Source organism: Penicillium taxi (assembly GCF_028828555.1).
Source record: "Penicillium taxi strain IBT 34144 chromosome Unknown utg000006l_segment0_segment0, whole genome shotgun sequence".
NCBI lineage: Eukaryota > Fungi > Ascomycota > Eurotiomycetes > Eurotiales > Aspergillaceae > Penicillium > Penicillium taxi.
The window spans coordinates 949,820-971,991 of NW_026643208.1; the positions used below are offsets into that span (position 1 = coordinate 949,820).

At 48.9% G+C, this 22,172-nt stretch overlaps 7 protein-coding genes across 7 annotated transcripts; 5 read left to right on the top strand and 2 right to left on the bottom strand.

Moving 5' to 3' along the window:
- Positions 1-1,234: 1,234 nt before the first annotated feature.
- On the top strand, positions 1,235-3,837 carry N7495_009474 (1-phosphatidylinositol-4-phosphate 5-kinase; the record flags this gene model as incomplete). Its single annotated transcript, XM_057212125.1, has 3 exons — positions 1,235-1,723; positions 1,786-2,369; positions 2,424-3,837. 3 exons carry the CDS (start codon positions 1,235-1,237, stop codon positions 3,835-3,837), a joined length of 2,487 nt encoding a protein of 828 aa, XP_057058988.1.
- Positions 3,838-5,320: 1,483 nt separating this feature from the next.
- On the bottom strand, positions 5,321-7,169 carry N7495_009475 (putative transcription initiation factor TFIID subunit 12; the record flags this gene model as incomplete). The annotated part of the gene is made up of 2 exons (XM_057212126.1): positions 5,321-5,575; positions 5,634-7,169. The coding sequence occupies 2 exons, from the start codon at positions 7,167-7,169 to the stop codon at positions 5,321-5,323; spliced, it is 1,791 nt and encodes a 596-aa protein (XP_057058989.1).
- Positions 7,170-8,170: 1,001 nt separating this feature from the next.
- On the bottom strand, positions 8,171-9,008 carry N7495_009476 (uncharacterized protein; the record flags this gene model as incomplete). Its single annotated transcript, XM_057212127.1, has 3 exons — positions 8,171-8,477; positions 8,527-8,892; positions 8,944-9,008. 3 exons carry the CDS (start codon positions 9,006-9,008, stop codon positions 8,171-8,173), a joined length of 738 nt encoding a protein of 245 aa, XP_057058990.1.
- A 489-nt stretch (positions 9,009-9,497) lies between these two features.
- N7495_009477 (proteasome regulatory particle lid subunit RPN3) lies at positions 9,498-11,558 on the top strand (the record flags this gene model as incomplete). Its single annotated transcript, XM_057212128.1, has 3 exons — positions 9,498-9,987; positions 10,067-11,361; positions 11,415-11,558. The coding sequence occupies 3 exons, from the start codon at positions 9,498-9,500 to the stop codon at positions 11,556-11,558; spliced, it is 1,929 nt and encodes a 642-aa protein (XP_057058991.1).
- A 591-nt stretch (positions 11,559-12,149) lies between these two features.
- On the top strand, positions 12,150-13,547 carry N7495_009478 (trans-hexaprenyltranstransferase; the record flags this gene model as incomplete). The annotated part of the gene is made up of 2 exons (XM_057212129.1): positions 12,150-13,334; positions 13,386-13,547. The coding sequence occupies 2 exons, from the start codon at positions 12,150-12,152 to the stop codon at positions 13,545-13,547; spliced, it is 1,347 nt and encodes a 448-aa protein (XP_057058992.1).
- A 609-nt stretch (positions 13,548-14,156) lies between these two features.
- Positions 14,157-17,026, top strand: N7495_009479 (SMP domain-containing protein; the record flags this gene model as incomplete). The annotated part of the gene is made up of 2 exons (XM_057212130.1): positions 14,157-14,623; positions 14,704-17,026. The coding sequence occupies 2 exons, from the start codon at positions 14,157-14,159 to the stop codon at positions 17,024-17,026; spliced, it is 2,790 nt and encodes a 929-aa protein (XP_057058993.1).
- A 574-nt stretch (positions 17,027-17,600) lies between these two features.
- Positions 17,601-21,464, top strand: N7495_009480 (putative cytoskeleton assembly control protein Sla2; the record flags this gene model as incomplete). Its single annotated transcript, XM_057212131.1, has 12 exons — positions 17,601-17,608; positions 17,666-17,712; positions 17,804-17,821; positions 17,907-17,982; positions 18,052-18,212; positions 18,305-18,385; positions 18,438-18,495; positions 18,549-18,733; positions 18,792-19,837; positions 19,892-20,041; positions 20,105-21,319; positions 21,378-21,464. 12 exons carry the CDS (start codon positions 17,601-17,603, stop codon positions 21,462-21,464), a joined length of 3,132 nt encoding a protein of 1,043 aa, XP_057058994.1.
- Positions 21,465-22,172: the final 708 nt, after the last annotated feature.

Sequence of the window (22,172 nt, forward strand, 5' to 3'; positions counted from 1 at the left end):
GTGTTATATCTGTCGTTGTAATAGTAGATGCTGATCATGTATTTTGGAACGGACACAGTGGAGTATAGGGCTAGTGATAAGGCTCCCGGTGGCGAAAAGCTGAAATGAGGGCGGGTTTCGCCGAGGGGAATGCTTGGAATACAGTAATATTGATTTTTCAGCTGTGTCTTGGCTTGGGGGAATATTGCGTATTTGCGTGGAGTAATTGCAAAGGCTTCTGTAGAAGTAGTTCCACGGCTGGTAGTTGGTAAATATTTATTTATTACATATTACTACATGGGTAGAAGTAAACAGGATGTTTTATTTACTCATCAATACAGACTACCCTTTCAGTACCAGGCACCTGCCATAATGTAAGAGCCTAACAGTGCCAAGATTGAATAAAAACAGTCTAATGAATACTAATATATTACTTCATACAAAAAAGGAGAGATTTCACGGTGGAGCCGACTATTTTTGGAACGGGGATTGGCTGTATAGATTCTAGTTTCGCTAGTCAGGGGGAAATCAGGTCGATAAATCTACTAAGTACTAATTAGAGGGCTGGTGAGGATCCAGGACAAGCATATAATTAAAGTAATATTAGAGTAGTCTCAGGTATACTCATACTCAGCTATAACAAAACAGTATTATAAAATCAGTTTGTTCATATCTCCTTGCAGTAGACTAAGTTACTAAGCGGATAGATTGAATTCCGCTGCATAAAACATAATAAAATAATAAAACAATGATAGGAGGGGAATTGATAATTGGTGCCAGGTTTTTATGTACATGTTCGTCTGTGACTAGGATTGGTCAGTGGGAGTTGGCGGAGCCCGGCAGAAACAGTAACAGGAATTACGACACTGGCACTGTCACTGTTCCCTCCTCCATCTTCTCCCTCGTTTACTTACTTTACATAGACTTCCTCTTTTCTTGATTCTACGTTCTGCTTTCCATCCCCACTTCTATCCACTTCTGATTTGGGGTCTGATCTCGAATGATGGTTTTCGGTTGAAATCTTCTCCTTCCCCCCAAATCCCGCCCTGTCCTGGCTGGCCAGCTCTGTATCTTGAAAATTTAGACCTTCAAAGATAGATTCCTCGCTTTTCTCTCCCTTCAACCACACATATCTCGCTCTTCACAGCCCGATTCTCAACTTTGACCCCTGTGTCAATAGAGGTGACTGCCCGTCGGATCGCCGGCCCACGCACACCTCACGTCATTCTCATTTCCTGATATTCCAAAGAAAACAATGCCGTCCTTTGCCCACGACAGCTTCCAAACTGCGACGGCGACGCCCGTACACCCCCACTCGTTCGATTCTACACACCACAAATCTCATGAGAAGAACTCCGTTGGTAACACCTTCCTGTGGACCAACTGGCCCGAGGAGAACGCGAACCACGACGCCCACCAGAATGATAGGCAATTTCTCACAGACATTAAGAACGGCAGTGCATACTCCTTGAATGGTCCTCGCTCTAGCGCCAGCTCCTACACACGCGAAACATCTTACTCCAAGGACGACAGCATGCACCCAATGAGCAATGGCATCGCGAGAGATCCCCGAGATGCTGCTGCCCGGCCATCGGCTATGCTCGATCGGAAACCATCAGACGCGGGCCCCGGAGCTGGCTCCGTGGTAGCCTCGACTCCTAATGGCAATCAGGTCAATGGAACGTCGTCATGGAGCAACTATCGGCCTGTCCAGGGAAGCCAACGACTAATGGAGATCATCGTCGTCCCTCGGTTGATCGTTCATCATCCGACCGTACAACCAGCCCGTCTACCTCGCTATTACAGATTCCAAACCCAGATGACGTTAGTCGTCAATCCTTCGACCGCGATCGGTTATCGGTCTCGAAATTGGGTGGCCACCGCCACTCATCCCCTGCCATACCCGTCTCTGCGATCGATACAAACGGTATTAATGAATCTCAACAGTCGAGCATGCGACAACGCCACTCATCACAGGTTCCGCAAGCGTCAAATGGCCGACGAAATAGCCGTGACCTCGGTGAGGACACTGCGTACACCAGCGGCCGTATGTCACCAACTGCCGGCGGACCACGGCGAACGTCATTCAGTCTGATGCGGCGGTCCAAGGTAAACCCGGATTTGCCCGTAGATGGTACGCCCCCGGATGAAGATGCAGCTCGGTGGGCAGAAGCAATCAAACAGAAGAGGGCAACACGTCGACGGCGCGAGGACGATGATGACGAACGTGTCATCGTCGGCACAAAAGTGGATCAGAACCACGTCAACTATGTGACAGCATATAACATGTTGACGGGTATCCGTTTCACAGTCTCGAGGATCAACGCCAAGATGGACAGGATCCTCACTGAGGCAGATTTCGACGCCAAACACAAGTTCTCCTTTGATATGTATGGCGCTTTTACTCTGAATGCATTGGGATTATCTGACTGACAACCTCATAGTACTGGAAATGAACTGATCCCCTCAGCCAAGTACGATTTCAAGTTCAAAGATTACGCACCCTGGGTGTTTCGACATCTTCGAGCAAAGTTCCGCCTTGACCCTGCCGATTACCTCATGTCCCTGACCAGCAAATATATTCTGTCCGAACTAGGCTCCCCTGGAAAGAGCGGCAGTTTCTTTTACTTCTCCCGCGACTATAAGTACATCATCAAAACTATCCACCACGCCGAGCACAAGCTCCTGCGAAAGATACTGCCGGAATACTACCGACATGTGGAGAAGAACCCGAACACCCTCATCTCTCAATTCTACGGATTACATCGTGTGAAGATGGCATATGGCCGCAAGATTCACTTCGTTGTGATGAACAACCTGTTTCCACCGCACCGGGATATCCATCAAACGTTCGACTTGAAGGGCTCCACAATTGGCCGAGATCTTCAGGAGTCTGATCTTGAGAAAAACCCACGGGCGACCATGAAAGATTTAAACTGGGCTCGGCGGAATCGACACATCCTTTGCGGACCTGCCAAACGAGAATTCTTCATTGAGCAATTGAAACGAGATGTCGAATTACTGAAAAAGTTGAAGATAATGGACTATTCTCTGCTCGTGGGGATACACGATGCGGAGCGAGGTAATGATGAGAAGTTACGTGACAAAACGTTGCAGGTGTTTCAACCGGGTGGTGGACGCGAGGAGGATGCCAGCCCAAACATGCTGATGCGGACACCTTCTAAATTAGAAAATGATCGCAAGGCCCGGGAGCTCCGGATGCTTATCAAACGTGAGCGTCCTGTGCCTTTGGATAAAGCAACTGCAAAAATGCCAGACGAAATCCTCGACGAACGGCAATACCATATATTCTATGCGGACGATGGAGGTTTCCGAGCCACGCATGAGAACGGTCAACCAGGAGATGAAATCTACTATCTAGGAATTATCGATTGTTTGACTCACTATGGATTCATCAAGCGAGTCGAGAACTTTTTCAAGGGCATGTCGCATGAAAAGACACAGATCTCGCCCATTCCACCGGAGAATTACGGAGATCGCTTTATCAATTTCGTCAAGAGTATCACCATGTCTGGGGAAGAGGCCGAGCGCCAGAAGACAGAGGCTGAGTTAGCAGGCGAGCACGGAGAACCCCCACTATCATCCGATGAACAGGCAGCCGAGAAGGATGCAGCCAAGGAGGTACATTCTCGCACTCTGGCTACCGTGAGGGACCCTTCAGACGCCGCTGGATCTGGCCCAACCTCGACCCTTCCAATCGTCGACGAGGCCGGCGAGGCGAGCAGTATTGGAGGCCGTAGCTCACACAGCCGTGCTAGCCGAGCTGATACTGATAAGGACCTTCCACCCCTGCCACCACAGACTCCTGAAAAAGGCAAAGCGGCTGATCGGGGATAAGTTGATCTACTACTCTTGTCCCTGACTCCTGCAGCGCTTTCTGCATGGCGTTTTTCTCTTTGATCCTGTGATGTTCAGCCATATTTCCTGTTGTCGATTGACAGGCCATTTGTTTCTTACTAGTTATACGCTGCGAGAGAATTATGCTCTGATTCAACTTTCTTTTCTTGCTGCCTCTCACCATTTCTCTCAAGAAGTTGTTTGATGGTCATGACTGACGTGCGCATTATTCTCTACCGGTTCTTGAGTGTCCCGTTTCCTCTGCCTTGCATCTCCAGCATTGTCCTGACGATCATTACTCTGTGGCTCTGCCTTGAAGAAATTCCCAATTCCTGCAATCTTTCGTCGCTACAAAGGCGATCTACGCTGCATTACTACAAGAATTTTCTCCTTTGCTTGACCAGTCTATCCTATCTACCAATCACCTTTCACACTCCCTTCCCACCCCAATCATTGTCACAACTGCTTTGCTTTCCCTTCTCATTTCCTTACATGTCTTGTCACCCTTATGCCACGTCCGCATATTACATCAACCTCCAACCCACCCCCAAATATCAAGCTTGGCCATGTCCTGAAAAACAAATGATCCCCCAGACAACAACACAACAGGATATCAACTCCAGATCACAACAAAACCGCACCTTGTTATGCGGATCCTAATATCTTCTGTTTCTTCTTCAACCGTTACTCCTTCAACCGTTACTCCTTCGTGTTTCCTTTTGTGTTTCCTTGTCTCTGATTTCTTATACTTTATTCCTTTTGCTCTTTTGCTTTTGCGCCTACTTCATACCCTGTATCAATCACTATACCACTTGCCTTCTCTTTCGTTTCTGTTTCCACAATATAGATTAGCAGATTATTGTTTGGGTCTGGCCCATTTATACCTCAACTACTTTTCTTTCCTGAATTGCTTTTCTTCTAGCTCATAATTTCTTTCGAGACTTCGTAGTATTTTGGTTTACTTAGCCTCAGAAGGCGAGTATATGTTCTATAAAGACAACTTGTCCATAAGTGGTGTAATAGGTAGGTAGCTTAGTTCTACTAATGTTGCATGATTAACCTGAATTCTACGTGCTTAACAAGAATCAAGAGATCATAAGTGGGTTTACAATTACACAATTACACTAAAGAATCAACGGAATTGAATGTAGAAAATTGGAGTAGTTAAGGACTGGTAAAGAGGAAGAACATTCAAAAGCTTCAACCGGAAATTTGAAGACAGAATTCATTTCATTTTAAATAAAATATGTAAGTCTCACCGAAATGGTAGACGTCCGAGCAAAAGATGAAAACATCGGGGAGGCAGTCGGAATGGGGAACATGAAGAAAAGAAATAAGGTATCTTGCAAAGTCATATTTGGAAGCGGTTCGAGACCGCGAAAATCCAAAATTCAAAAAAGTGAAGATTTTTTAAAAAATAGGTGGGGGGTATTGGAGTGTGCACCTGGAATGAGTAGATGCGAGCAGAAGTGAACGAAGCGATTTACTCGGTGCGTCCCTGAGTGACCTTGGCAGCCTGGACGGCAGACATCTTCTGCAGCCAGCCCTGGGCAGGCTGGGGCTTCTTGACGGTGCGAAGGTCATCGGAAGAGAAACCGGAAATACGCATGTTGTAGTTCTTCTCGAGGACAAGCTGGATGTCGCGAATTTCCAGGGTGGCCGATGGGCGAAGCTTGGCCAGGCGGCAGGCTTGGACGACGAGATCGTCAACGAAATCATCAGCCATCTGGAGCATGAACTGCGACCGGGAAAGATTAGAAAGTTAAAGAGATGGAAGGAAGAAAGCTCTAACTAACCTCTTCAGCATCGGGTGTCAACATTTCGTTCTCGCCGCCACCGGTGACCTGGCGGACGAGGATATCTAGCATCTTCTTGCTGAGGACGTGCTGACCTTCGCCCTCAAGGACGTAGCCAGGGTGCTTCTGGATAGCGGGTTGGGAAGACATTCCCATCGAGGCGTGATTGGGACCACCAGAAAGAGTAGGACGGACAGCTGGCATGGAGACAGGTTCAGGAGTTGGAACGTTGAGAGTTTTAGGAATGGCCATGTTATTGTTGCGCGCAGAAGTGTCAGTAGCACGATTTCCCAGGTAGCCCTGAGGCTGCGCCTGTTGATTATTGACTGCCTGATTCATGTTTTGCTGTTGTGGTTGCTGGGAAGTATTTGGGTTACTATAACTTTGTGCTGATTGATGCAGAGCTGCAGACGCAGATAAAGGACGAGGAGGGCCTTGGTGGATCTGTGCAGGTCCGGTTGATGTAGGTGTCGCACCTTCCAAGTTGGGAGTTTGACTGAAGGTGACTTGAGCGCCTGATGCTCCCGGTTGGGAAGGAGCTTGTGAGCGTTGTGTGAGTGGCTGCGTGGCCGAGGCAGGAGTTGTGCCAACCGGAGAGCCTGAAGGTGGCTGTCCTGCCTGAGAAACAGAAGGCGACATAACAGAATTCTGACGTGCTGCATTCACAGCTGAGTTTATGGTATGAGGAGCTGGAGCCTGGGATTGTCCCGCGTTGGGTGTTTGATTGCTCGGTGTTTGGACTGGAGTTGCTGCTGCGAGAACAGGCTGCGACTGGGCAGCTGCTGGTTGACTCATGGCTATTGGGCCATTCGATCCTGATGCCTGCATTTTGAACCCTTCCTGCTGTTCCTTGAACTTGGCTAAGAAGTCACTACCCTCCCGATACAGCTTCTCAGCAGCTAGCTGGCGGTTTTTGAAGTCTGGCACCTCCTCCGAAGTAATATTGCCTTGCGCCGTGCGTGCTGCATATTGCTGACGCAACTCGGTCATCCGAACTCTACCAACCTCCTGTTTCTGGAGCGCAATTCCATATCGCAACCGGGCCTCGGGGATCCATGTCTGAAGTTGTTCCTGGGTGACATTTGGTGGGAGGTAGAAGTTGAGGGCGCTAACTTTGGCTTGGATTTGTGGTAGCAGCTGGTTCAAAGACTGTGGGTTGCTTGACTGAGTTCGTTGAACAGGTTGTCCTTGCGGCGCAACATTCTGGGCTTGTGCCTGAGCATGAGCCTGAGCTTGAGCGGCTTGTGCCTGAGCCTGTTGCTGATGCGCCTGCATTGTGCGGTTCTGCTGATACATCCTCATGCCCTTCATGAGACTCTGAGATAGCTGCGACAGTTTCATGTGTGCAGTATTGTACTCATTGGTCGATGGGTCGCGTGTGTTAAGTGTGTCCCAGAGAGTCCGGACAAGCTGGGTATGCTGCAATTTCTGTTGCTCTGTGAGATGAGGCAGCTTCTGAACTTGATCAGTGCGAATCAGGTTCGAGTTTTGCTGCTGAGGAGGGACCATTGGGCCCGATTGACCTGTTCCGTCCATCTTGGATGGCTGGATGGCTGTGCTCTTGGGTGATGGAAATCGCGCGATCGGAAGAGGTTCAAGAGAAACTGGAGTGGAAGGAGGTCTGAAGGCGCAGTGAAGGAAGTGAGAGAAGAGAAATATGGGAGAAAAAGATTCAAGATGTTAGACCACACGTGAGGTCAGTGAATTCAGCGCGTTCGGTGAGGAAATGCCGGATTTATCTACACTGTAAGCGGTATGAGACCGAAGAAGTGAAGCTGGGATGTTAATCTTGGCACGCGGCTAGATTGACTGATGAGATACTTCGGAATAGATACTTCGGTAGAGATACTTTGCAATAGAAACTCTGAAATATAATATCGTTACAACTCTTGGACCTTCTAAAGGGTGAATGGGGTTATCCACGGTTGGTTTACAGGGCTCACCGCTTTCTACCTATACATTTGTAATAAGCCTTGGAGGTCTACTATGGGAGAAATCATGTTTGGAGTGATATAGATCTGAACGTTAAAGGTCAATAGACTCTTAAGAGGCCTGAGGGTATTTTATTCAATCACAAGGTGGAAGACTTTCAAGGTGTATGTCGTCTGTAAAGCTGCAGGACACTTCCTATCAATATTGTCAAAGTCCCCTTATAGCTGTGAACTTGTTTGCTTGACAAATAGAAACAGGCTCAAACAGAAGAGTTTCCGGAGTCTATTGATCACTCCACTAGTTCTGGGGCCTGTTCCTCTTATCATTCCTTTAAATTCACTTTGACATCACTTTGTAGACATCCTGTGCTCCACAATGAAGTAGAACATAGTCAACAGTCAGAGAGGGGACCGCTAGACTGCATCAAGGCAAGGAATTTTGTCAATGAAAGGACCAAATGATTCAAATGATTCAACGAGTCAACCATCTGGGATGTTCTTCAGACCTGGGGCAGCACTAGTGGTCGTTCCCAAGGATAAGGGATGCACTTTATCAGTTATGACAAGAATAGACATCTTTTTTGTACGTATGCAACTTTCATGTTATCAACCGACGAGCCCACCAAGATCACGCTCCATGCCAGTGGCTCGAGCTTCCAATTCTCGCTTTCTCCGTTCCAGATGTCTGATTTCAGCCAATTCCTGCTCGATATCTTCGTCAGTAACTTCGGGAATGTCTGACCGCGGTACAGTAGCAGGTGCATATTGATCATCGTCTTCGTATGATTGCCTCATGTTCTCTAACTCTGCAGTGTTGGTCGCGACACGATCTTCTAGCTGAGCAATAGATTCGGTAGCTATTTCGTGACGATAGCGCAATGTGGCAATCTTTTCTTGTGCACCAGCAACCGGGCTATATATTCATTAGGAATGGAAGATAAATGAAGTGGCTGGCAACCTACTAGACTTTGCATAGCTTTTCCGCGCCACGGAGCAAGACTTCGATGTTGACTTCACCGCGGGGACCGCGAGTAGACGTGCCAGTCGACCGCTTTATTTCTTCCATCATGTCTGATCCAAGCACACGGGCTACTGCAGACTGGTTGCTCTTGTTTCTTGCAGAGTAGATTCGACTGGCCATGGTCTCGTTCTCGGGCTCTGTGGGAAACATAGTTCCGCGTCGGGTGGCACGCCGTTGCGATCCATGGGGTTTGGCGGCTGGGTCAACTTGAAACAAAGCTCGTTCATGAGATTCAGTATCACGGATCAAGGAAGTGATGTCGTGAGAGCCTAGTAGCGCGTTTGTGAAGATTCGGGGAGGAGGGAACCTAGTGAAGTGTAAGTAAAGGCGACACATGAGCAAGACGATAAGCACTCACGGTAGATTAGCGATAGCATTCGAGGAGAGAGAAATTTGCTCCAGATGGGATTCAAGGAGAGCCATGTTGGTGTGTTGAACTTTCAAATCGCTGATTGTTTTGGTTGATTCGGAGCTGTGGTTTGTGTTGCCTCAGGCGTGAAATCCAAAGTCGGCTATGAAGCAGTAAATATGATTTTGATAGGCAACAAATCTAATATTTCCTTCTTAAATCGTTTTTCTTATCTCTGAAATAAGTCGCTTTATTACATCACTTTCTAATATCTAGGAACTCGGAGTAATATTGCGCTATCTGACTTAGCCCAGTAAGCTCTACCCTGACTAAGCACTCCTCAGGCCCGTCTTGCACCCGTCCTCGTCTCTTGACATCACATCATTCATCCATTTCATCTATCCCCTGTCAACTTTCCCCCATCGTTTTCTTGGTCATTACTAGCTTGGCATTGAATTTGCTCGTCTGATTCTTGCTTACGTTCCGTGATTCCTATAGCCCTTCCCTTCCCTTACTCTCTTAGCTTGGGTGCTTGCTCAGCCGAGCTCAACAGCTTGCGAAATATGCCGGCCGAGAGGCGTTCTCTACGATCAAACAACAAATCCGATACCTCTTCATCTGCTAACGGTGAAAAGGCAAGCTCAAACTCTCAGAGCCCGGGTGCCAAAGACAAGGCCGCGCCTACGACTCGCGCCGCTGCTAAGGCCAAGTCAGCTCCAGCAAAGAAAGGTGCCAAGGGCACATCGAACAGCAGCATGGAGAAGAATGACCAGTCGCAGACCAATGGATCTAAGTCGACCGACAATGGTGTGAATGGTTCTGAGGACGTTGAGATGGGCGAGGACACGACAGGTGCGCCTACATCCTCCTTCAACTCCGATAAGGACCGGAATGGTAACGAGATGACAGTTGTAGTGCCTCCGACTAAGGGTTCCAGATCATCTGGCAAGACCACCCAGGATAATGAGGAGGATGTGACGATGGAAGGTGCAGAGGACGGCGAGGGTGCAAAGACCGATACCGAGGTCGACCCTACGACCAAGGCCATTCAAGGTATATATATCTCCATATCATCCAGTCCGCAGAACGCTTTTTTCTAACAGAAAAACCGCCATCTATTCAATGATTACAGACATCAAAACCAACTTTACCCTGCTCGAGCGGGCTGTCGCCCACTTCGATCCCCGATTTACTCTACGTGTCCTACGGTCCATTTCGTCGATGCGGAAACATATTACCCCGCAGGTTCTATCCAAGGTGATTGTGGAAACCTACCCGGAGTCGAGCCAGACAGCGTCTTTCTTGCTCGAGGGTATCGACCAAGCCGGTGCCTTTGAGAATGTTGAGGCAAGCTCGGAGATGGAGGTAGATTCAGAGAAGAAGGTATCTCCCAAGGAGACCCTACCTGAGGTGGATGCATATCTTTCTGTTCTGGTGCAAATCTACCTTTTCGACCAACAACAAATCCAGAAGGGTGCCGAGTTCTCGACTAACCTGATTGAGCGCCTACGAACCCTCAACCGCCGTACGCTGGATTCTCTCGCTGCTCGCGTGTACTTTTACTACTCCCTCTTCTTTGAGCAAATTGCTCCTCTTGCTCCGTCCCCCGCAGCTGCTGTGACCAACATTCGTCAACCGTTGCTTGCTGCGTTGCGGACTGCCGTCCTCCGCAAGGATGTTGATACGCAAGCGACCGTGATGACCCTACTGCTCCGCAATTATCTGTCCACCTCCCATATCACTCAGGCAGATCTTTTGATCTCGCACAACAGCTTTCCCGCCGCTGCCTCCAACAACCAGATTGCCCGCTATCTATTTTACCTCGGTCGTATCCGTGCCATTCAACTGCAGTACACCGAGGCCCATAGCCACCTGATTGGTGCCACTCGCAAGTCTCCTACCAGCCAGTGTGCACGTGGATTCTACCAAGCCTCTCACAAGCTGCTCGTTGTGGTGGAGCTGTTGATGGGTGATATCCCAGACCGTGCAGTGTTCCGCCAACCCGCTTTGGAAAAGACCATGCACCCATACTTGCTACTTGCGCAGGCTGTCAGCGCTGGTGATTTGGATGGCTTCTTGAATATCGTCAACACCCACAGCTCGACTTTCCGTAAAGATGGTACATACACTTTGGTTCTCCGTCTGCGACAAAATGTCATCAAGACCGGAATCCGCATGATGTCGCTGTCTTACTCCCGCATTTCCCTTCGGGAAATTTGTCTTCGCCTGAAGCTGGACAGTGAGGAGTCGGCAGAGTACATTGTGGCAAAGGCTATCCGTGACGGTGTCATTGAGGCAACCCTGGATCATGAGCATGGATTTATGAAGAGCAAGGAGGTTGGGGACATCTACGCTACACGGGAACCTGGCGAGGCGTTCCATGAGCGTATCCGCGCCTGTCTGGCTCTTCATGATGAGAATGTTAAGGTATGTGACTTCTAAGAACTCTGATAGTATCGGTTTCTAACATAATGTAACAGGCTATGCGGTTCCCGATGAACCAGCACCGCCTAGAGCTGAAGAGCGCCCAGGAGGCACGGGAGCGTGAGAGGGAGCTCGCCAAGGAGATCCAGGAGGGGGATCTGGATGATGAGGATGCCGGCGGTGACTTCGACGCTATCTAATTTATAGTTAGTTCATCGAAGTTGTCACAGCACATCCACTTCTGCGCCGGCTCTATCCATGGGTCCCTCTTGTAGTGACCTTCAACTTATGTGTTAATTGTGTTCAGTTTCGCTTTTTCTTTCGTGGAGGGTTGTATGAAGGGGAATATGCAGGATTAAGATGACCGGCGCAAATATTCGTGTCTCTTACAAATTATTTCCTTGCATACGATCTTGGGTATCGCCTTGAAGAGGTAGTTGTTCTTCCTGTGCCTCATAGAAAAGTAATGTAGTAGGGGATGTCAAGATTACCAGTCATATCGAAATAGATATTTTATTTCTGCATCTATTATTCAACAAGATTGGTTGTGTCTTTTTAGTCCAACGTTGATATCACGAAGTGCCTGGAGCCCAGAAGGCATGTCTAGGCGTTACCGCGTTGGTCCGTGCCGTCCCGAAACGAAAGCTCGAAATCTTTCCGCAGGTTTATTTCCAGTCCTCCCCAAACACAATATCATATTTCGCATTGAGCCAGCTCAACAGAATATTCAAGCCCCAGCTACTAATCTACTATATCACCGGATTTTCTTTGTAAAAGCCCTGCATTGAGCCATGCGGGCTCGAACCGTTTCAGCTGGGCTGGCTCTCACACGAACACCCTCAACGTCGGTGTGTTCGCAATGCCTCCTTGACGACTTGCTTTCTACACACATCACAGCTCAATCTCGAAAATATCATCCTACTCGCCGACGGGATATCTCTCCGATTGGGGCCGCAGTGTCAGCGGCCCAGACCATCCTCAAGGGTCTGCCGAAGGCTCCTCCAGGAATTTCAGTCGACCCGTTGCGAATTGTCGGCAAGGAGCTGAAATTCTTGACGAAGAACATTCGCCAGCTGCTTGGGTCTGGTCATCCTGCGCTTGACAAGGTTGCTAAATACTATACACACAGCGAGGGCAAGCACATGCGGCCAATGCTGGTTCTGCTTATGTCCCAAGCGACAGCTTTAGATCCTCACAAGGAAGCTTCCAATCCCTCCAACCCAAGCCCTGTCGATAATCCTTTCAGTGCTCCTTCAATCCTTGATGATAGCAACCCCGATATGAACCCGCTAGTTGATAAATCCGCCGAGGCCAAGTACGACTTTACTGGCGACGACAAAATTCTCCCATCGCAGCGCCGCCTGGCTGAAATTACTGAACTTATCCATACCGCATCCCTCCTCCACGACGATGTCATTGATAGCGCGGTGAGCCGTCGAGCTAACAGCTCGGCTAACATGGCTTTCGGTAACAAAATGGCCGTGCTTGCAGGAGACTTCCTGTTGGGACGAGCATCAGTGGCTTTGGCCCGACTTAGAGACCCCGAGGTTACTGAGCTGATGGCAACTGTGATTGCAAACCTCGTCGAGGGCGAGTTCATGCAGTTGAAGAACACAGCCCGGGACGAGCCTAACCCCGCCTACACGGACGAAACCCTGGAATACTATCTTCAGAAGACCTACTTGAAAACCGCCAGCTTGATTAGCAAGTCCTGTCGGTCTGCTGCTGTGCTCGGTCGGAGTTCCCCGGAGGTTATCGAGGCTTCGTATCTCTATGGCCGTAACCTGGGTCTGGCATTCCAGCTGGTGGATGATATGTTGGATTACACTGTCACCGAAGCTGAGCTAGGTAAGCCAGCAGGTGCTGATTTGGAGCTTGGTCTGGCCACCGCTCCATTACTGTTTGCTTGGAAGGGCAACGCTGAGCTTGGGCCTTTGGTTGGTCGCAAGTTCAGCAAGGAGGGCGACGTGCAGCGAGTAAGTTGATGCTTGCTTTATCATAATTGTCCACGCTAACATTGTTACCAGGCCCGTGAGATCGTATACCACAGTGATGGTGTTGAGCAGACCCGTCAGCTGGCCCAGGATTACGCTGACAAGGCTGTGGCTGCTATCAGCGGATTCCCTGACAGCGAAGCCAAGCAGGGACTGATCGACATGTGTGAGAAGACCATGCGCCGAAGGAAGTAAGAAAGAAAGTAAAGATGGAAGACCCTTGTACCATTTGTGAACATATATATTTTCGACTTCTTTCGCTTTGAAAGTAGTAGGTGTATGACTAGACGCGTTGAATTTAGACCAACAAAAATCAACTTGGTTGTATAATGATTTTGAATATAGATGGGTGAGGAATCCTTCAAGACGACCTCAGGACAAATTGCTCAATGGAATAATCCATAGATGTGCAAAGGTATACAGGTAAACTGGTGACATACAGACACAAAACTTGAAAGACTCTAGACTCAATCTTGACAGGTCGCAATCTTGCAGTCCTGATTGGTTATATTGTCAACGTCGTTAATTACATACCGTAATAAATACAGCCACTGCGAGTCTCTCACTATAGCAACGGTATTATAATACATGAATATGACATGACATCGTCATTATCCCGTCAAGTCAATAAATACTGTTGAAGCTTACTACTCCACTTCTCCTCTCAGGCATTCGTTCATAGTTTTGAAATTCAAATCGCAACCAATAACTCGATCTAATCTTAGTAATCGCATACTCTCTAGTCTACACGTTTCCCAAACTATGGAGCTTTCGGTCCTCCCGCACTGATCGAACTGGTTCCTGATGGGTTCGTTCGGCAGCTTCCTCTTTATATATGTTCTCGGTGGCCTCACCTTCATCCCGTTGGTCATATCCTTGATCCTCCTCTACGCATACCTTACTCTTCCCGATGTCGCCTCGTCACAGCAGACATACAAGCAAGCTTCTGAGGTTCGTCGGCCCACCGACGATGAGAATAGCTTGAAGTCCGGCACCGATGAGCTGGCTGAACAGTTCCACCGTACCCATGACTCCGATGTTGCCGCAGGATACTTTGCTGTTTGTCGAGAATACGTTCCCGGTGGAGTAAATGGGAAACCACCAGAGAGAACAACCCCGGCTGGTGAGGTCGTTGCGGCTGAGAGTCCCAGCGTCTACCAGACTATGTACCGGAGTTTATTCGATCGGAAACAAACGCCCAGCATTGAGCCGACGAAGTCCAATGGGAAAAATACTAAGCGGGCGCGAAATATCTTTTACATCGTTCTTCGGTATGTGATGGGACACTCTCAGGAGATCGGCAGATCCTTGGCGGTATACAAATATGCTAACGATAAGCGGGGCCACCCAGACATGGCCATCTTATGCTCTATGATGATGAAAGTCAAGTCGAGGTGCGATATGTCATCTCCCTCGCCCATCACGACGTGAGTATACATGGTGCCGATGGTGAAGGGGAGATCCCAGAGGGCGAGCTGTGGATCAAGAGAAACGCCATCTGCCTGTCGCGGCGATTGAATTCGCTTGGAGACCTGGGAGGACCAACGCCGCCCTTTTACCTGTTTTCTGAAAATCTGTCTGAGAAAGAGGACTTCTACTTCGCCATGCTCCAGAACCAATCCAAATTATGGGAATTTGCCGATCGTCCCCCCAAGCCACGGGAGTTTGATATCAAAAACATCGTTACGCTAGTCCAGCGCCTTCATTCATCTGAAGAGCAGTTGCAGACTAGATGGATCAATGCTTTCCTCGGACGATTGTTTCTGGCTCTTTACAAAACGTCAGAGTTGGAGCAGCAGATTCGAAATAAGATCAGCAAGAAGATCGCACGCGTGAACAAGCCCAACTTCATCAGCAAGATTGGACTGCAAAAGATTGATTTGGGAGAAGGAGCTCCCTTCATTACTAACCCCAGACTAAAAGACCTGACTGCTGACGGCAACTGCTGTGTCGAGGCAGACCTTCAATACACGGGAAACTTTCGAGTTGAAGTTTCGGCCACTGTGCGCATTGATCTCGGTCCCCGGTTCAAAGCGAGAGAGGTTGACATCGTATTGGCTGTAGTACTGAAGAAGCTGGAAGGTCATTTGCTGGTCCGCTTCAAGCCTGCACCTAGCAATAGGATTTGGATGGCATTTGAAACAATGCCGAAGATGGAGATGGACATTGAACCTATTGTCAGCTCGAAACAAATTACTTTCAGTCTCATCCTACGCACGATCGAGAGTAAGATTCGTGAGGTTGTGGCTGAGAGTATTGTTTTGCCGTTCTGGGATGATATTCCATTTCTTGATACTATGGGTCAACCCTTCCGTGGTGGCTTATGGCGACAAGATACGACAGAAACTTCTGAACAGACGGAAATACCTGACGAGTCTGGTGACGCTCCCACAACACCCCAGAGTGTCCCTGGGGACAATCTTGATGCTTTGAAGTCCAAGGATGATCGAACGAAGAGCATGCCCGTTCTTTCTGATTCTGTTTCATCTAAAGTGACATCTCGTCGGGGTTTGAAGTCGTCATCCGGGGAATTGCAGAAAAATGTGCCAACAGCGACCTCTACCGGAGTTGAGAGACCTGTATATCCTCGTGGCATGCGGTCACAAGCTTTTTCCAGCGCAGCAGATCCAGTGGTAACACCGGACAATGCTAAGGTTGATAAGGTTCTCTCAGAGGCTAAAACAAAGGGCGAGGAGAAGAGCGGCGCAGCTTCAGGTCTGATTGAAATATCAAATCGTTCGCCACCTATTTCTCCAGCACCCACTCCGAGTAGCTCGCCGCCCACTGGTGGCCTCATGGTACCCGAAAGTGCAGCAGTTCACAGCCGTCAATCTTCCTTTACGGAATCCGTCGATGGGCTCAGCACCTTCAATGACCATATCATAACAAGCCCTATGTCTGCTCGTTTTGACGGCAACTCTATCTCTAGTCCACGAATGTCTCGTGGTAGTTCTTCTGCATCTCTCACCGAAGATAGCAAGCCCCGGCGGCGCAGTACCATGGAGATCTTGGCTAAGTCATTCGGGTCTTCATCTTCCGATGACAAACCGAATGGTAGCCTTACAGTGGGCTCAGCAACTGCCGCTGCGAAGAAATGGAGTATGAGCGTTTTTAGGAAAGGAGACTCGAATACAGACCAACAAGCCCCCAGCCCTGCTCCTGGCAACCTCGATCAGCCGATTGGTCGTGGACATCCCCATCTTCCCCCTGGGGCACCCTTGCCACGCCCGGACAAATATGCCCTCAAGAGAAATGCTACCTCGAACACCTTGCCCAAGCGGAAACCCGTGGTACATTCAGAGCTGGCCGACTCACTCGACCAAATTCCTGCTTCTTCCCATACATTACCTCGCCGGAAGCCGATCCCCCCTCACTTGCGAACTAATATCGGCACCGACGAGCTCCTCGTGGTTGAGGCACCTTTTGACTCTACACCGAACAGCCCAGCTGTGGGTGATGTGGACTTGGAAGACAATTCCGCAGTACCGATTCTCCCTGACAGTGAGACTTCATCCAAGACTGATCTTACTGGGACAGATTCCAAATGGAATGATGGAGATGAACAAGACACTAAACCTCTGGAATCACCTAAATCATTGGACCGTACGATATCTTCTTCACCTGAAAGCGAGAATTTGTTGCCTCCTGAAGTGCTCCAAGTTCCATCAGCTTGATGTCCAGTTCAAGGCTCTACTTACTAGAACTTCTCTTCCTTAATTCTTATGCTTGGTTATGAGATTCAACCAGGGCGTTCTTTCAGGCGGGTTTGTGATTGCATTTGTAGGGTAGAAATTGTTTCTATTCCAGTTGAGTTGTGGGGCAACAGAAGTTTGTATAGAAATTAAAGGGTACTTGGTGTTTTAGGCATGCCGAATTCAAGCAACTCAGAATATCCTTTTTTTGCTATTCAGTGCTAGGTAGCAACATAGAGAGGCTTTTCAGAAGCAAATATTGATGTATTATATAACAAATTTAAAGAACTATTGCAGTGTTGCCTAGAACTACGCGTAATCCCATGCGGCAATATAGTAAGGGATGGAGCCAGGCTTAGGCGTCGCCAAGACCCGACAGGCTGCCAGCTTTCTTCAACGTCATTGCGCTCCACGTGCAGTTGTCTCGAACCTATCCTTCATCTTCGCCGGTCAGCGCACACTTTTGCCCTAATAGCGCTGTCCGGACTCAGGACTTGCCGTGAAATCTTGTTCCTATCCTTTCTTTCCCCTGAATCCGCATTGCCCGCGCCTCAAGATGTCTCGGTACGACCAGGACCCCCCTCATATTGAAGGAAGACGCTAATACCTTCAATTGTGCAGGACGGAGGCCGACTTGGCCATTAATATCCGAAAGGCCACAAGTATTGGTATGTGATCTTAGTTACGAGCTGATGTACCCCAATACCCGGGGACGGCAAAAGGAGAAGAGAGATGCTAATGTGTTGATTGCTACGATAGAGGAAACTGCGCCGAAACGTATGTTCTACACTGCCTTACTATATCCCTTGCGATCGTTTCTGAAACACCCCTCAAATCGACTCGACTGACCCCTTATGCGCAGGAAAACATGTTCGAAGTTGTATTGTTTATACGTGGGACCATAAGTCGTCGTCGGCCTTTTGGGCGGGCATGAAAGTGTACGTGGTACTACGTGAATAATGGAAGAGTTATTAGTGACCTGGCTGACCTGAATTCATCCGTTGCAGTCAGCCCGTCCTTGCAGACGAGGTCCAGACGTTCAAGGCCCTCATTACCATCCACAAAGTTCTCCAAGAGGGTCACCCCGTGGTCGTGCGGGAGGCCCAGCAACACACCGACTGGATCGATAGCTTGATGAGAGGATTCGGTGGAGGCGAAGGTGTTCGAGGTATGGCAAACAGACCTGCAAACGGTGCATTGGCTCTTCGCTAAGGAGAAGTGGCGCATGGAGCAGACATGGATATTGACAGCGTTGAACAGGATATGCGACCCTTATCTCCACATACGTCTACTTCCTTGAGGCGAAGCTGGCCTTCCACCGCAATCACCCTGAATTCAATGGTAGGTCGTTGACGGACTGAGGCCTGCGATGGACAATTTTTAACATGCCTAGGATTGTTTGAATACGAGGAATACATCAGTTTGAAGACTATCAATGATCCAAATGAAGGGTACGTTTCATTCGGGCAATGGGCTTTCTTACAAATGCTGACGGGTCTACTAGCTATGAGACTATCATGGATCTTATGGTCCTACAGGATCAGATCGATGCTTTCCAGAAGCTTGTTTTCTCTCATTTCCAATCTGGAACTAACAACGAGTGCCGTATCTCTGCGCTCGTTCCTCTGGTGCAGGAGAGTTATGGAATTTACAAGTTCATCACCAGCATGTTGCGAGCAATGCACACAAGTATGTACTCTGAGAACTGTAGAAATCATTTTTTTTCTAACGGGTTTGATTCTGCAAGCAACCGGAGATGACGAGGCCCTCGAGGGACTGCGTAACCGTTACGATTCCCAGCACCACCGACTCGTTCGATTCTACTACGAATGTTCCAACTTGCGCTATCTGACCAGTCTCATCACTATTCCCAAGCTGCCTCAGGATCCGCCAAATCTGCTCAGCGAAGATGGTGACCGTCCAGCTCTACCGCGACGACCGGCTAACGAAGTTGAACGTCAGCCTTCACCTCCGCCCAAGGTCGCCGCCGAACCTGAGCCAATCAACGATTTCTGGACTAATGAGGCCAAGAGACAGCAAGAAGAGTATGACGCTGAGCAAGCCCGTCTGCAAGGCCTTTGGGAGGACCAGCAGCGACAGCAAATGCTTGCGCAGCAGCAGGCTCAGCGTGACTTCGAGGAACAGCAGAGACAGCAGGCTGAACAACAAAGATTGGCACAAGAGCAGCTTCTCCGCGACCAGTATCAGACACAAACACATGGTCGACTTGCAGAGTTGGAGCAAGAGAATCTCAATGCCCGTGCCCAGTACGAGCGTGATCAATTGATGCTGCAACAGTATGACCGCCGTGTCAAGGACCTGGAGGAGCAGATGAACCAATTGAATTCGAATATTAACTTGCAGAATGCCTCCAAGGACGACCAGATCAGGGCTTTGCAGGAGCAGGTGAACACCTGGCGGACCAAGTACGAGGCCCTCGCCAAGCTTTACTCGCAGCTGCGACAAGAGCACTTGGATCTCCTGCAAACCACCAAGAGCTTGAAGCTTAAGGCTGCTTCGGCACAGGAAGCCATCGAACGGCGCGAGAAGTTGGAGCGTGAGCTCAAGACCAAGAATCTAGAGTTGGCCGACATGATCCGCGAGCGAGATCGTGCTCTGCATGACAGAGATCGCTTGACAGGTACCAACAAGGATGATATTGAGAAGCTCAAGCGAGAGCTCCGCATGGCTATCGACCGGGCTGAGAATGCCGAACGGTCGAAGGGCACAGAGATTTCCTCCATGCTTTCCAAATACAATCGCGAAATGGCTGATTTGGAAGAGGCTCTTAGAGTAAGTCTTGCCAGAAGTGTCGACTGTTAGTGATGTATCCGCTGACAAATACAGAATAAATCAAGAGCTCTTGAAGATGTCTCCAGCCGCAAGTCCGAATGGCAAGGCGATCATGAGCTCTCTCTTCGTGAGAAAGATGAGGAGATTGAAGTTTACAAGTCTGGCATGGAGCAGGCTTTGATGGAATTGGAGGAGTTGAAGATGGTAAGTCAAAATTCATTCACCCAATGCATGTTATGGTGGTACTAATTTAGCATCATTTTCTAGCACCAAGGCGATGCCGACAATGAGTTGGACACCCAGATTGATAGTGTGCTTCACGGAACTGTGGCCAAGATCAACGATATCATTGACTCTGTGTTGCAGACTGGTGTGCAGCGTGTGGATGATGCCCTGTACGAGCTGGATTCATCCATGCAAGCCGGAAACCAGAATGCCTCACCGGCCTACGTGTTGTCGCAGATCGAAAAGGCATCCGCTTCAGCTACCGAGTTCTCCACAGCCTTTAATAACTTCATTGCCGACGGTCCCAGCAGCCCCCATGCCGAGATCATTCGCACCGTTTCTGTCTTTTCAGGTTCAGTTGCGGATACTTTGAGCAACACCAAGGGTCTTTCTCGTTTTGCCAACGATGACAAGAGCTCCGATCAACTGTTCAATGCGGCTCGTAAATCAGCCCAGGCGACCGTGCGTTTCTTCCGCGGTCTGCAATCCTTCCGCCTCGAGGGCCTGGAGGCTCTCCAGAAGACAGATGTGGTCATCAACAACAACCTTGAAGTCCAGCGGGACCTGCAAGCACTGTCGAAGATGGTTGAGTCCTTCACGCCGAAGAGCAGCCACATCAACACCAAGGGTGACCTGGGTGATCTTGTGGACCAAGAGTTGCTGAAGGCAGCTGATGCCATTGACGCTGCTGCTCAGCGCCTAGCCAAGCTGAAGAACAAGCCTCGTGACGGTTACTCGACCTATGAGCTGCGCATCAACGACATCATCCTGGCAGCAGCCATTGCCGTTACCAACGCGATTGCTGAGCTGATCAAGGCAGCAACTGATACCCAGCAAGAAATTGTGCGCGAGGGTCGTGGCAGTTCATCCCGGACAGCCTTTTACAAGAAGAACAACCGTTGGACGGAAGGATTGATTTCTGCCGCCAAAGCCGTGGCTTCTTCTACTAACACCCTGATTGAGACTGCCGACGGTGTCATTTCAGGCCGCAACTCTCCCGAGCAGCTCATCGTTGCATCCAACGATGTTGCTGCTAGCACAGCACAGCTAGTGGCTGCCAGTCGTGTCAAGGCCACTTTCATGAGCAAGTCCCAAGACCGCTTGGAAACTGCCAGCAAGGCCGTTGGTGCGGCCTGTCGGGCACTTGTGCGACAGGTCCAGGATATCATCAAGGAGAAGAACCGCGACGACACCGAAGCAGAAGACTACGGCAAACTCAGCGGCCACGAGTTCAAAGTGCGGGAGATGGAGCAACAGGTAAGTCCATTGTCCATTCTAGTTCCAAGTGTTATATTAATTCTTTTTTTTGCTACAGGTCGAAATTCTCCAACTCGAGAACGGCCTCGCTCGTGCCCGCCAACGTCTCGGAGAGATGCGCAAGATATCATACCAGGAAGAGTAAACCCCCTATCACATCTCACCAGTGTGTAGCTCCTCTGAGACAATTGTATATTCCACAGCCGTGCCATTTCAGTTCTGTTCTCATCCTAGGAACCTAGGTAGTAGCTCTGCAAGTACTTAGCGAAATATTACTTTGGCTATTTTCAGCTCCCCTTAATGAATCCATGTACTCAGTATACGCTGTACATATACCCTAGACCCGAGACATGTTCCGCAAACGGTCATCTCCGTACAAAAGAAAATTACCTAATCAGGTTAGAACACAAACTGTCACAAAGAAAGAGGCTGAACATGTGGGGATTTAAGTTGCAGATCAGTGGGTCAATAGTCTTGGCAATATGCAGCCTTAACAAAGAAACCGAAACGGTATCAGCGACTAAAAGTATGTTCCGCGACACAGATCCAGCTCAAGATCCAGATCAAAGTTCCTACAATTGCAAGGGAGACTAATCAGGAAAGGAAATCTTTATGTACAATTTTCTTTATTGTTTTTTCTTTTTTTTTTTTTTTTTTTTTTCAAACAAAAGGGCCCTCTTAACGGTCAAGGACTATGGAAGTTCGTCTGCCACTTCTTGGCTATGTTTTTTGGGGAAAAGTTCGGAATCTCAGATACGCTTCGTTGTCATGTAGTTATCGCGCTTCGTGATCATTGTTGTTGTCCTTCGAAATCATATTGTTGGACTTTAAATTCAAGGTCGATGTTTTTGGG